General features: G+C 43.3%; 1 protein-coding gene across 2 annotated transcripts in view; it reads left to right on the forward strand.

Annotated features, from left to right (window-relative positions):
* The first annotated feature begins 6,397 nt into the window (after nucleotides 1–6,397).
* Nucleotides 6,398–14,812, forward strand: part of TSEN2 (tRNA splicing endonuclease subunit 2) — a 49,340-nt gene continuing 40,925 nt past the window's right edge. Inside the window, exons 1-4 of one of the 2 annotated variants that reach the window (XM_043588152.1) lie at nucleotides 6,451–6,497; nucleotides 7,388–7,515; nucleotides 11,977–12,178; nucleotides 13,331–13,412. In XM_043588152.1, coding sequence (XP_043444087.1) covers nucleotides 11,990–12,178; nucleotides 13,331–13,412 — 271 coding nt within the window. In that variant the 5' untranslated portion in view covers nucleotides 6,451–6,497; nucleotides 7,388–7,515; nucleotides 11,977–11,989. Of the gene's footprint in view, nucleotides 6,498–7,387; nucleotides 7,516–11,976; nucleotides 12,179–13,330; nucleotides 13,413–14,812 lie in introns of both variants that reach the window. The other variant, XM_043588151.1, reaches the window with a different exon arrangement.

The following is a 14,812-nucleotide window of genomic DNA, read 5'->3' on the forward strand; positions in this document are numbered from 1 at the left end:
ACAAAGAAGAATTTTATGGGAAAGTAAAAACCACAAAATGTTCTCTGTGGTAAGAGACCTTTTATGAGACTATAAAACATATTGTATCAATGCAGCACAGGAGTCCTGCAGTCAGGCGGACCTGGATTTAAATCCTACCTTTGTCACTTCTTAGCTGGGCTACCTTGGATGAATTACTTAACCTCTCTGATATACTTTCCTCACCTTCCAAAATGGGGAGAATAAAGGGGCACCTGGGTGGCTCAGTCAGTTAAGCATCTGACACCTGATTTCTGCTCAGGTCATGATCTCACAGTTCATGGGATCGAGCCCCGAGTGGGGCTCTGCACTGACAGCTGGAGCCTGCTTGGGATTCTCTCTCCGCTCTCTCTCTCTGCCCCTCCCCTGCTTGCACTCTAAATAAATAAACATTTTTTAAAGGGGAGAATAGAAGTATTTACTAATAGGCCTGCTATGAGGAATAAATGAGTAGGGAAATGAGCCAATGCAAGGAAAGTGCTAGGCTCTATATGTATCTCATATTATTTTGTGTAATATGAAAATGTAAAGGAAGAGGAAAAAGATTTCTCTTTATTTCTTTGTAGTGATTGGCAGTTTGCAAAGAACATTAGCACTCATGACTTTACATGCCTGCCAGCTCAGCCCCAGGAGATGGGCAAAGTGAGCCTTACCCTTCATTTGTGGTTGGAGCACCTGTTGCTGGAAAGTGGGTGTGACCCCTCAAGGACCCGCATGAAGAAATGGTCTGTGACCATGAGGTCAGAAAAAATGACCAAAGGAAAGGAGGGAGAGAAGCCAGAGGATGTGGCCATTTCCAGCCACAGAGAAGCCACATCTGCCCCAGGGCCCCTAGACCCCCTCCTATTCCTCTCTGTCCTCCTTGTGGGGTTCCTGTGACCTCACCTGGCACTGGCTTCTCCCTGGCAGGGACAGCAGTCACAACGTGTTGGGGCTGCTTGTAGAATGCCAGGATGGGATCTTACGCTGAAATGCTGGTGCATTGGACCCCACCAGCCACATTCCCATAGCAGAGGCTCGGCCTGTGCACCCTATAGGGCTAGAACCTGTCTGCCACTTCCCCTGATCCCTTTCCTCCAGGCTCCTCTCAGACCCAGAGTACTGGCAACCGCCCTCATCAAACCGTTGATGCTAAATAGGAAAATTATTTTGGTTTTGTGGTTTTTCTATCTTTGTATTTATTTGTTTACCTGAAGCATCTTTTTGTGCAAAAATTAAAATCAATGAAGAAATACAACAAATAATTTAACAATCACCTATATTCCCACAGCCACATTTGCTTCTAGGTTTGTTTGTTTGTTTGTTTGTTTGTTTGTTTGTTTGTTTTTGCCCAAAGCAGAGCTTGAACTCACAACCCTGAGATCAAGACCTGAGCTGAGATCAAGAGTCAGACGCTTAACTGACTGAGCCCCCCAGGTGCCCCCGACCCTCCCACCCCCACTTTTTTAAATTGCAAACCATTATGCCTTGATTTTTAAAATTCTGTGTATGTATCTCTTTGAACATCTGTGCCCAAGATACTCTAAGGAATTTATCCCTAAGTAAAATGTGCTTGATTGTGAAGAACAGGACAGGAGTACGCATACCTGGGATTCATCCCCCCTCTTGTGCTTATTCCCTGTGTGACCTTGGACAAGTCACTTCACCTCTGTCAATCTGTTTTCTTACCTACAAAATGGGTATATGATAATTCCTAACTCAGTGGGCTGATGTGAGAGTTAAAATTAAGTGAGACTGTCTGTAAAAAGCAGCTGGAATAGCGCAAATGGTAAGAGCCTGGTCTCATCATTCATGTTACAGATTTTTCTAGCAACAAAAGAAGGATGGAAAGGCACATCCTTTGTGCTTTGCACAAGGGACCTGGGCCCAGCAAAGCAAAGCCTCAGAGGCTTGCCCAACCCACCTTACTATATGCTGTCAACTCTATCCCTGAGCCTGGCCTGGTGTTAGCTCCCCAAATAACTGAGCAAATGTACCTCTCAGCGTCTTGGTTTCCTTGCCTGTACAATGCGATAACACCTACCTCAAAGGGCTGTTGTGAGGCTTAAATGCTAGATAATAAATGCAGGGCACTTGTTAAAACTGTATCCTTTCTCGCTCACCTTGACCCTTTCTCCTTCAAAGCAGTGAAATTACCTGAAGTTTCATCTTGCTGGCAGGGTGAAGCTGGACTGTCCCTAGTTTGATTTTTGTTTCCCAAGCCTTGCACTTTACTTTGCAGATGCTGCAAGTCAACACGTGGAGGTTTTGTGGGGTCCCCGTGTTTGTTTTTCTCCCTGGAAATTGTGTCCAGGAAAAGCTGGGTGCTTTAAATTTGCTAAAATATCTCCATCTAGTGGGCTCGCTGAAATACTGCATAGTTAGGCGCTGTCTGGGAAAAACAATGGGGCGACAGCTGGGGCCGCCCTGCCCAGCTCAGAAACGCCGGTGGCTCCCCATTGTCTACGGGGTAAAGTCCAAATGCCAAGCCTGGAATTCAAGTGCCTGCACAATCAGCCCCCGCCCTGCCTATCGAACTTTATCGTCAGCAGCGACCTCCTGCCCCGCCAGCCAGGCCCAGCTCCTCCCCTCCAGTACCTCAAAACCCACACCTGCCTGGCACACGGGCCTGCCGGGCCTGCCCATGTGCCCCAGCCCACTGTCTCACTCCTCCTTGCCACTCTCCTGAAGCTAACCCTCCTTCCAGGCTCAGCTCAAAGGCCACTTCTTCTCGGAAGACCCCCCGCCCATCAACCCATCCTGGTCTTCCCTGACCTCCCACCAACACTTGTTGTTGGCTATTTTTGTATTTCAGAGTTAAAGCTGTGTTTTGTCAATGCACTGCCCTCTCGTGTCCAACACAGTGGATTTAAATGATCTCAGGCCCTGGAGTCCCCGTGGATCTGGATCCTTATCTGGCCTTTACCACTTCCCAGCTCTGGGAACTAGGAAGAGAGAGGGAACCTCACCTATGAAATAAGTAGTGAGAACACCTGCCTCACAGGGCTGTGGTGAGAATCAAAACAGGATGCCAAGTGGCCAGCGCATATAAACACCCAACAAATCATCATTAGAGTGGTCAGATACATATATATAGGATATATATACAAGATATATACAGGATACCCAGTTGAACTTGAATTTCAGACAAACGATCTTTTGAAAATTTTATTCTAGAGAGTGAAAGAGAGCATGAGCAGGGGAAAAGGGCAGAGGGAGAGAGAGAAAGAGGGAGAGAGAGAGAGAGAGAGAGAGAGAGAGAGAGAGAGAGTGAGTGAGTCTTAAGCAGGCTCCACACTCAGCATGGAGCCCAACTCACAACTCGATCCCATAACCCTGGGATCACGACCTGTGTCGAAACAAAGAGTACGACACTCAACCAACTGAGCCACCCAAGCACCCCCAACGATTTTTTTTAGTATAAGTATATCCCAAATATTACATGGAGGTTCCATGTAACATTTCACAGATAAATGATGCTAAGGATTATTGTTCATTTTGTTACATTTGCTAATGATGTTGGGGAGATATACACACATACATACATACATACATACGCACGCATGCACACAAACTGGCAGATTCTGTGTTTGCAAATTCACCTACTGGCTAACATTTATTTGTGATGCCAAAATCAATATTCATAGCACTTAGTCATTCGCAGACATGCACATGCAGAACACAGAAAAATTTGAGTCTCCCCATATGCATGTTCCCAGCCGAAGTCAACACTTGATACTCTTCTTGTTCCAGCTCTCATACTGTAAATAAGTTTGCTTTTTGCAGTTTCTTTAGTACCACCTTTTTTCTCATTTTTGTGCTTTCTGTTAGTGATTTCACTGTTTAAAATGGACACCAAGCAGAGTGCTGAAGTGCTGTCATGTGTTGCTAAGCCAAGAAAGGCTGTGATGTGCCTTACAGAGGAAATACCTGTGTTAGATAAGGTTCATACAGGCATGAGTTACAGTGCTGTTGGCCATGAGTTCAATGGTAATGAATCAACAGTAGATATTAAATAAAGTATCTTTAAACAGAAAGCAAGGTTATGTACTGATCAGTTGATAAAAATATTGTGGCCAGAGTCTGTCAGGAACCTAACCCTGTATTTCCCCATGAGCAATGGTTTGGTGTTCATGGTGACTCTATAGAACTGTGAATAATGAGAATCAACTATATATCATATCTATGTATATGTAAACATATCAACTATGCATATGAAATATATATGTGATAAAAATTAAATATTTATCTATTAGGGATACATGCAGAAATATTATGAGTGAAATCAATGTCTACGATTGCTTTCAAATATTCCAGCAGTGGGATAAAGGCATATATAGGGAGAGTATAAAAGAAACAAGATAGCAAAGGTTGAAGATTGTGGAAGCCATGATTTATTAGAATATTCTCTCTACTTTTGTGTTTGAAAATGACCATAACAAAAGGTTTTATTTTTTTTTTCAAAAGATTTTTAAAAAACACACTGAAGTGAAAATCTCAGGGGAAGAATATCTTATTCAGTAGCTTTCACTCTGGACCTCTGTGGGGACAGGGCTCTCCAGGACGCCACCTGAGATCTCATTATGGGCAAATCCCAAACCCTTGAATGCAGAGTTCTGTGCTGAGAGGTTCAGGAGATGTGGCTGCAGTGTCGGTGCCACCTAAGACATGCTCTGCCACCTTTGGCAACTCTGAACCTTTTTTCTTATCAGTTAAATAAGGAAATTGAACTGGACAACCTCCAGGTTCCCTTTCCTCTCTCATTCTAGGGGCACCTGGGTGGCTCAGGCCGTTAAGTGTCCGACTCTTGATTTTGGCTCAGGTCATGATCTCATGGTTCATGAGTGTGAGACCTTCATCGGGCTCTGTGCTGACAGCGTGCAGCCTCCTTGGGATTCTCTCTCTCCCTCTCCCTCTGCCCCTCCCACACTTCCACTCTCTCTCAAAAAATAAATAAACTTAAAACAAAGCCTATCTCATTCTAAAACCAGTATTTCCTAAACTGGCAAGTTCTGGTAGTACAATATTAGAGCTTTCTGCCAGCTGTCTCTTCCCCGCCAATTCATCCTGTGATACCACTGTTTGATGAACCTTGCTGAAGTTCTCCCTTTTTGCAACACTCTAACCAGGAAGCTATTCTGATTTTGATTTATCTTAAGTCTGAACTCTTAGAGCAATTAAGGCCTGTGCAGGTAGACCATCCCCTGAAAGCCTCTGCTTAAGGAGGACCAGGAAACAGGGACAACACCGTGTCCATCAGAATATTGCAGGAACATAGAAGAAAGTCATCCAATTCAGCTCGGGGAGTCAAAAGGAAGTCTCCTGGAGGAAGAGATATTTGAGGTGAGGCCTAATTACTAAGGAATCACTGCTGCAAACAGAGGGGAGAAGGATGTTCTAGGCCAAGGCAAGGTGTGTGTGTGTGTGTGTGTGTGTGTGTGTGTGTGTGTGTGTGAGAGAGAGAGAGAGAGAGAGAGAGAGAGAGAGAGAGAGAAGGCCTGGAGACAAGAGAAAGTTGGGGGAAAGTCCCAGATTTCAAAGCCCATTACACCCTAGCCCCATGAATCTCTGTCATTATTTGCCACCCTTCCCTGTCACCCACCTTCCCCACCTGCCCAGCATGTGTGGTATGTGTGCTGGAGACCCTGGGATTCATATTTGGGAAGGCATATATTGGACTCCTTACTAGAAGTCCTTTAAAATAACCAGGTCAGGAGAAATTTTTACACCTCCCAACACATTTTGCTTTGCTCATCCAGCATAATTCTGATGGCCCACTTTTCAATAGAGGTACCGGAGTCTTAGAAAAGTAAAGTCACTCAAGACCAGGGAGGAGGTGGGCATTCAAAGGCAGGTCTGACTCCTGGCTGTCGTCCTTCACACTGCACAGGGCAACCAGTGCACACAGAGACTTTGAGTCAGGTGTCTGTGAGAGGCCGCTTCCTTACAAGTTCCGGGCATGCTGCAGCTTATACATACACACTGAGAAAGCGGAGGTGAGCGTCAGGGCCAGGTCAAACAGTAAAGTCTTGTCGCCTCAAGTGCCTATCCCTAGCCCCTCACCACCCTCCCCACCCCGCCCGCCGACAGATTCTAAGTCTTCATGCCTGGGTTAAAGCTTGGGCTCCACTACCTCCTGGCTATGTGACATCGGACAAATCACTTCGGATCTCATTTGTAAAATGAATCTTGCGAGACTGTCGTGAGCATTAAACGAAAACACCATCTGTGTAGGATGGCGTACACATCCTGGGAAGGTACAATCCTGGGAAGGGTAATACAGACAACTCGCTCACACGCACCAAAGAGCGAGCAGCAAGCACAGAAAACCCTCCTTCACGCTGTGCGCAGGCGCTCGAGGCAAAGACCCCCGCGGGCGCTCCCGCGGACTCTGCGGCTGCGCATTCGCACGGTTTTGCGACCGTACTGCTTGACGGCGGCGGTGTCAGCCCTCCGGCTGGTGTTGCCGAGGTAACAAGGGGCGCGTGGGGCTCTGGAAGGTAAGGCTCCGGGGCCTGTGGCGAGCTACGGCTCGTGACGCTAAGCGTCGCGGCGGCTGCTCCCTGTGGGGGGGGTCTGCTGTGAGAGGAGACTTTGGCTTCTTCGAAAGTCCTCAGGAGCTGGAGCGGGGAGTGTAGAGACTTTCCCCGGGGTCCCACAGCCAGACTAGAATGGACCGAAATGGGGAGCCAGGCTTCCCGGTTCCGCCGGAATTAGCCCCTCTCCCCTTGTCCGAGCACCTGTAGCCATTCATGCTTCTCTTCTTCGTTCTTTCCGAAGAACACGACGCCACGTTCGGTGCTGGGGGCTGGGGACGTCGAGGTGCATGGGACACCGTCTCTGCCCGAGGGAAGCCTCAGCAGCTAATGCGGTTCTTGGGGCGCCGGGGGCACTCAAGGAAATACGCAAATGGATAAGTTAAGACAGGGAGTTATGAATTTGGTGGGCCCTGAACACTTTCTGGCTTGTGTGCCATCATTTACTGAAGTTGCAACCTCCATCTGACTAGCATTTTGCACACGACAGGCCCAGTATGAGGCGCCTTGGCCTTTTTCACGCAATTACCCACCTTATCCTCACAACTGCCTTCAAAGGGTTATCTTTTGTTTATGTGGCTTAGTCTCAGGTCCTAACTTGAAAGCTCCCCAGGGACTGGATTGTTTGCCTTGTCCCTTTCATCCTTGCCTCCCCTAAGCCCAGGAGGTACACCGTTGGAGCTTCAAACATTTTTTAATTGGGAGGTGAGCTTTACTGGGTGGGAGGTTTTAACCAGGCTTGTTTGGCAGAGTGTTCCAAGGGGGTTGGAAAGTTAAATGGAGCTACCTCCCCCGTTTTTGTTTTGCTGTGTTTTGTTTTTTTTGGAATAAACATTTACTGAACATCTAAACAGTGTGTGTCTGCTCAAGGGAAGAATAAGGAACAAGCCCTGCTTTTAATAGTAAATATACTTAACACTACTTGTGTCTGGAGTCAAGTATGCCCAGGTTTGGTAAAGGAAAAGCAACAAATCCCTTACAGGTGGGTAGCACTCAGCCCCTGAGTCCCTTTCCTCTTCTGAACAACGGGAATAGTAATAGTACTTATGTTAAGGAGATGTTGGGATTGAGTTTGAATAGGCTATCCTATCACCAGTGGTTGGCAGCTTTGGCTACATGTTGAACTTACCTGGGTCCCACCCCAGAATTTCTGATAGAGTTGCAGGTAAGTTCTGGGCATTAGGAGTTTTAAGATTTCCCCAGGTGATTCTAAGGGCAGCCAAACTTGAGAGCCACTGTTGTATACAAGGTTAATTAATCTCTCTTCAGCTATCATTCCCTGCTTAAGAGTCTGCATTGACTCCCTAGTCTGAACCAGCCTTCGCATTCCAAACCCCTTGACAACTGGCCCAGTCATTCCTCTGTATCTGTGTGTGCTTTAGACATGGGTCCTCCTTTAGGCTAGTCTTCTTGCAATGCTATGTCTGCATACGATAGGGCTTGGGTAACTGGCCCTCTTTAAGCCTCAATTTCCCTGTCTGTGAAATAAGAATAGTAGTACCCATGTGTATAGCAATGGCATAGACTGCCTGGTGTGTTGTACCTACTGATGATGATCACCTCTTCTAGTTTTATGCACATGCCACATCTTACGTTATGTTGTGCTTCTATAATGGCACTACAGAAACATTTCTTAAATGCCTGTTGCAGATATGGAGAATAGTGAATTCCTTTCTCCCCTGCTTTGTCTTTCAAATTCAGCACAAGACAACTCTTTCACAAAACTATGAAACTGGAGATCATTTCTCCTATTTAATTTTATTGAGAGATCATTCACATCATAAAACTCACCCTTGTAAAATGTACAGTTCAGTGATTTTAGTACATTCACAGAGTTGGGAAGCCATCACCATCACTGCAATTTAGTTTTAAAACCTTTTCAACACCCTCAAAATAAACCTGTACCTATAACCCCATTTCTCCCTTCCCTCAGCACCAGGCAACCACTAGTCCATTTGGGGTCTCTGGATTTGCTATTATGGACATTTCATATTAGTGGTCTTATACAATATGTGGTCTTTTGTGACTGCTTTCACTTAGCATAATGCTTTCAAGCTTCATATGCACTGTAGCATGTATTAGCACCTTATTCCTTTATTGCTGGTAATCCATTACATATGGACACACCCCATTTTGTTGATCCATTCATCTGTAGATGGACATTTGGGTTGTTTCCACTTTTTGGCTATTATGAATCACACTGCTGTAAACATTTGGGTACAGATTTTTGCATGAAAATGTTTTCAGTTTTCTTATATCTGTACAAGGAGTGGAATTGCTGGATCACATGGTTATTCTTTGCGGGGGTTTTTTTGTTTCTTTGTTTATTTTGAGAGAGAGCAAGTGCAGACAGAGAGGAAGACCGAGAATCCTAAGCAGGCTCCACTCTGTCAGTGCAAAGCCCGATTCAGGGCTTGATCTTACAAACCAAGAGATCATGACCTGAGCCAAAGTCAAGAGTCGGATGCTTAACCAACTGAACCATCCAGGTGCCCCGATCATATGGTTATTCTGTGTTTAACATTTGAGTGATTTCCAGACTGTTTTCCAGTCCTGTTCAATTTGAAGATGAAGAAACAGGTCTCAGAGAGCTTAAGTGGGTTATGCAAGTTCACATGATAATAATGGCAGGTTTGCGTATATAGGAGGCCTACTATGAGCCAGCTTCTTGATGTGCATGCTGCCACATGGGCAGAAGTGACACCAGATCACAGACTGAGGTTTTGTGAAAAACGGCATGTTTTGTGGCAGGAAACTTTCTGTTACATACACTTGGGTTGGAGTACAGGGTTTTTGCCACCAAGTGTCCTAGCTCCTTCTTGCTTGTTAAGAGTATAGCAGCAGGGTGCCTGGGTGGCTCAGTTGGTTGAGCGTCCGACTTCAGCTCAGGTCACCATCTCACGGTTCGTGAGTTCGAGCCCCGCGTCAGGCTCTGGGCTGATGGCTCAGAGCCTGGAGCCTGCTTCTGATTCTGTGTCTCCCTCTCTCTCTGCCCCTCCCCCATTCATGCTCTGTCTCTCTCTGTCTCAAAAATAAATAAACATTAAAAAAATTTTTTTAAAAAAGTATAGCAGCAATCGGAGGGAAGATTCCAACCCAGGCAAATTCAAATATAACTTCATTTTCACTTGTTCAAGGGAATTTAATTGGAAGTTCTTGCAGTTAGCCACTTAACATTTCCTCTTTTTCAAAAATTCTAAATGTAGCCTATACAAGTTAAATACTACCTAGAAGTTATAAAAGTGAAAAATCTCATAAAAGTCCAAATTGTTCCTGGATATCTCTTGAAAGTTTCTCACTAGATTCCAACATCCTGCCTCAAAAAAGCATTAAGTTTTAGAATAAATTGCTGCTGCTTCTGTTGAATACTCAATACTATAGTTGGCTTGGATTGAGGGATAAGTCAGCAAGTGAAAATTTAGATAAAATGCTCTTGGAAGAAAATCTCTTAATTGTGCATCAACATGCGATACACATTGTTTTGTTATGAATGTTTTACAATAATGTGTGCATATGCTCTGGTTTCTCTTCAGATAGTATAAATCTTTTGCCTTTTACAATAATGTGTGTGTGTATAGATAAAATGTATATATGTATCATGTTCAGTATGTAATTCCATTGAGGGATCTATTTAAAAATTAAATTATTCTAGCATTTTGCTGCTTAGAATATTTGGTCAATTCTATGAAGCTTCCAACTTGCTGATTCTTATTTTTCATAGTTATCTTTGTAATTTATCAATCTCTATAACTCTTCCTTGGTCTGTGTTTTCCTTTGTCCCCATCTAATTCCTCAGTTTCTTTGAGAGGATGGATGTATAAAGGTATCACACATTGGACAAGGCATGCAATTTCTTTTTAATGGTCATGAACCCATGAAACCACTTACCTTCCTCAGATTTGGCCACCATCATTGGCTATTTCAGGCTTGATCGCATGTATTGCCCAGTGGGATGCTGGTGTTAACTGCAGGAGGCACTTAACGAAGTTTTACTTCGTTCTTTGGATCCATGTAGATGAAACGTGTGATCTGGCTCCAGTGTATCTTTAAGCACCAGATATGCTCTCAGCTTAAGTCGAGCCCAGGCCCGGGATGGAGGGAGCAGCAGATTCAAGTCTCCCCTCATGTTCCGGGGTGTCTGTTGGGAGAGTGGAGTGCCCAAACTCTTGCACTGTTTACATTTTCCCTCCTTACATGGGGTTGGGTTTTCCTAAGTCAAATGTATCTGCTGTGGCTCTGTTGCTTTATCACCCAAAGCACTCAACTCCATTTCCTTCCTTTAGCCATTATTGAATTGCAGCTTGTTGTGTTACCTTCGATTTGCTTTTGTGTGTGTTTTGTCTCTTCAAATTGAGTATAAGGCCTGGAAGGGAGAGGTACTCACTTTGGCTTCCTTTACTTCCTCAGAGTATTCAGTGCACAGCAAGCAATTCCATCATTCTCCGGAACCCTTTAGCTCCTAACCTTGAGAAATAGTGAGCCTTCAGACAAAGGGAGACAGATGCAGCCTGTGCTCACAGCAGAACCCAGAGAGAAGAGCATAGGCTTTAGAATTCCACAGACCTGGGATCATCTGAAGGGGCCTTTTACAAAATCTTTGTAACCTGAACCTGTTTTCCTCATCTGTAGAATGGAGTTGGTAGTACTCACCCCATAATAATAATTAAAGCAAATATACCCACAGTGCTCATTGTGTATCAGGTACTCTTCTAGGACCTTTATGGGTCTTAACTCCAAGATAGAGTCTGTTTTTAGCCTTATTTTGCAAGCAAGGAAGCCAAAGCATGGAGAGATTAAGTAACTTTTGCCCCAAATCACACAGCTGCTACTCTGGCTTTAGGGTTCCTGCTCTTGATGCATGATAGACCCTTAAATGATAATTGTTTCTGTCATTGTTATTATTTATTAATTTACCTTAAAAATTGGGAGATGATTGACCTAATGTTTAGAATGGATTTTAAGGTCCTTTTTTGAAAAACAAAATGCTGGCTTAGATTTAATCCTTTGAGGACAGTGTCTCTTTTGGTTTTATCTTTATACCCCTAGCACCTCTGATTATTGGGAGCCGCTGGTAGGTACTCAGTAAATTGTCTGTTGCCTGAGTGAAAGAATGGGAGTAATCCTAAAAGGCGGGAATCCTATCATGCTTGCTATCAGACTTTTGCATGGCATTGTAACTTTGGGCATGTCACTAGGCCTCAGTCTTGTCCACTATAATTAGAAATATTGCCACTGGCTTCTTGGGCATGGTTGTGGGAATTGAGATACTCTACGTGATTGGGATTTGTTCTCATTACTCTTTCTTTTAGTTCCCTGCGTTGTATATATTTATTTTTCCAACAGACTACAACATTTTCTGAGCCTAGAGATGCACTCCCATTTTTGATCAATATAGTTATTGATTGGCTATTTCTTTCTCCCTGTTATACTCTTTAAAAAACAGCTACCCTTGAGAAATGGCGGAAGCAGTTTTCCACGCCCCAAAGAGGAAAAGAAGAGTGTATGAGAGTTATGAATCTCCTTTGCCGATCCCTTTTGGTCAGGATGGTGGGCCTAAGAAAGACTTCAAAATATTCACTGCTGAAATGATAAACAACAATGTAATTGTGAGAAACGCAGAAGATATCGAGCAGCTGTATGGGAAAGTAAGTGCCAGCTGCTTTGGTGTGGCTCCTTCCTCACAGCCCTGAGCCAGCTGTCCCTGTTGCTTCTCCCCATCCATTCCCAAAGCAAACTATAATTGAGCCATATTCTTTCCTTGCCGTTTGGTGCATTGTAGTATGGGAACAGCACAATTTGAATCAGGTGCCCCAAAGCCATATGTTAATGAGGATAACTCCCCGACCCATGAACCCATATTTCAACGCATTGACCTTTCTTGTCTTTCCATTATAAAAGGCTTGTGTGTTCATAAAAATGTCCAGCAGTTTACAGAAATGTAATGAGTAAAAAGTAAGAATCCCCACTCGCTCCCATTCCATCCCCGGAGGCAACCTAAGTGGCATATTGTTCTGTGTCATGGACAGATGAGGCTTCAGCATGTCCTTGGCTCCTTATCTGTTCTCTCTTCTGGTTGAGGACCTCTTCTTAGATGAAGGCAAGTTCTAGTTTTTGCTGTTTTCCATAAATGATAGGTGTGGGTTGAGATTGGTAGCTTGCTTGCTTTTTTTCCCCCTCCATAGCCAATTCATTAATGGGGGCATTTTTTTTTTTAAGTAACTAGAGGGAAGATATAAAGCTATGAAAAGTAGAATGAATCTCTTGTTAACTCAAATAGTTGTTTTCCATAATTTGGCTATTGTTGAATGGATAAAGAAATTGTGGTTTATATACACAATGGAGTACTACGTGGCAATGAGAAAGAATGAAATATGGCCCTTTGTAGCAACGTGGATGGAACTGGAGAGTGTTATGCTAAGTGAAATAAGCCATACAGAGAAAGACAGATACCATATGTTTTCACTCTTATGTGGATCCTGAGAAACTTAACAGGAACCCATGGGGGAGGGGAAGGAAAAAAAAAAAAAAAGAGAGAGAGGTTAGAGTGGGAGAGAGCCAAAGCATAAGAGACTCTTAAAAACTGAGAACAAACTGAGGGCTGATGGGGGGTGGGAGGGAGGGAAGGGTGGGTGATGGGTATTGAAGAGGGCATCTTTTGGGATGAGCACTGGGTGTTGTATGGAAACCAATTTGACAGTAAATTTCTTATATTTTAAAAAAAAACAAATAGTTGTTTTCCTTCTGCTAAAAAATTAGTAATTAAACGTGTACTAACTTGTTTTCTCTTTTCCCGGAAGGGTTATTTTGGAAAAGGTATCCTGTCTAGAAGCCGTCCAAACTTCACAATTTCAGATCCTAAGCTTGTTGCTAAGTGGAAAGGTAAACTTAAATCTTTCAATTCTTTCGACAAGTTATTTTCTTTTATTTTTGATCTTATGCTTCAGATTATGCAGGAAATTCTTGAAAATTATATAGGAAGATTCTCTAGAGAAGAGGTAACATGCACAGTGGCAATTTTACTGCTAAAACTAGCAACTAGACTAATTCTAATCAAGGTGGAGGGTCCTTATGGTTGGTGAAAATGTGTTTTATCGAATTTCTGGAATTGTCAGAAATGTTATTTACGCTTTTCTGTTGTTGAACGTTGACTAACAGGGTACTGTGCATGTGGAAAGTACTAGTAATTAAGTACCTCATCACCTGCATGCAAAATGAGTTTTATATTTTTTATTTTTAGAATTAGAATTTACAACAATAACCATAACGTTAATGAATTTGTTAAAACATTAACCAATGTGTATAGTTCTTACTTGCTTACCTTGACTTCTTTAACATATAAATCTTTTACCCTAGTGTATTTGTTTAAGGAAGTCTCATGGTGATTACATAACCAATGCTGGCATATTAGAACATAATTAGCATTTTTAAAAACATTTCATTGTAAGAAAAAAACACAAATTAAAACTGTGGTAAGGTACCATTTCAGCAGTCAGATTGGCAAAAATCCGAAAGTTTGACAATATTCTCCTTGGTAAGGCCCTAAGAAATATTCTCACGCATTGCTGATGGGAACGCAGGTGGTCCAGCTATTACAAGGGGAATTTGGCAATGCCTAACAAAATTATATATACGTTTGCTTTTTTTTTTTTTTTTAAGTTTATTTATTTTGAGAGAGAGAGAACAAGTGGTGGAGGGCCGGAGAGAGAAGGAGAAAGAATTCCAAGCAGGCTCTGCACTGTCACCGCAAAGCCCAAGAACGGCTGGAACTCACCAACCGTGAGGTCATGACCTGAGCCGAGATCAAAAGTCAGATGCTCGACTAACTCAGTCACCCAGGCGCCTCTATATACATTTGCTTTTTCCCCCAGTCCTCCTCTCCCCTTAACCACTGGTAACCTTAATATGTTTTCTGTGTCTGTGAGGTTGCCCGTTCTAGATATTTATGTAAGTGGAATCATACATTTTGAAGCCTTTTGTGTCTTTTACTTAAGATATTTTCAAGATTCATCCCTGTGTAGTATGCATCAGAACTTCATCCTGAATAATATTCCATTTTATGGATATATCATGTTTTGTTTATCCATACATCCAGAGATGGACATTTGGGTTGTTCCCACTTTAGGGCTGTTGTGAGTAGTGCCACTGTGAACATTCATATACAAGTGTTTGTGTGGACATATATTTTCATTTCTCCTAGGTACATACCTAGGAGTGAACTTGCTGGGTCATATGATAATTGTATTTTAGTTTTTTTAGGTAATGTCAAACTGTTTTCCTTA

The sequence above is a fragment of the Prionailurus bengalensis genome, chromosome A2, assembly GCF_016509475.1.
Source record: "Prionailurus bengalensis isolate Pbe53 chromosome A2, Fcat_Pben_1.1_paternal_pri, whole genome shotgun sequence".
NCBI lineage: Eukaryota > Metazoa > Chordata > Mammalia > Carnivora > Felidae > Prionailurus > Prionailurus bengalensis.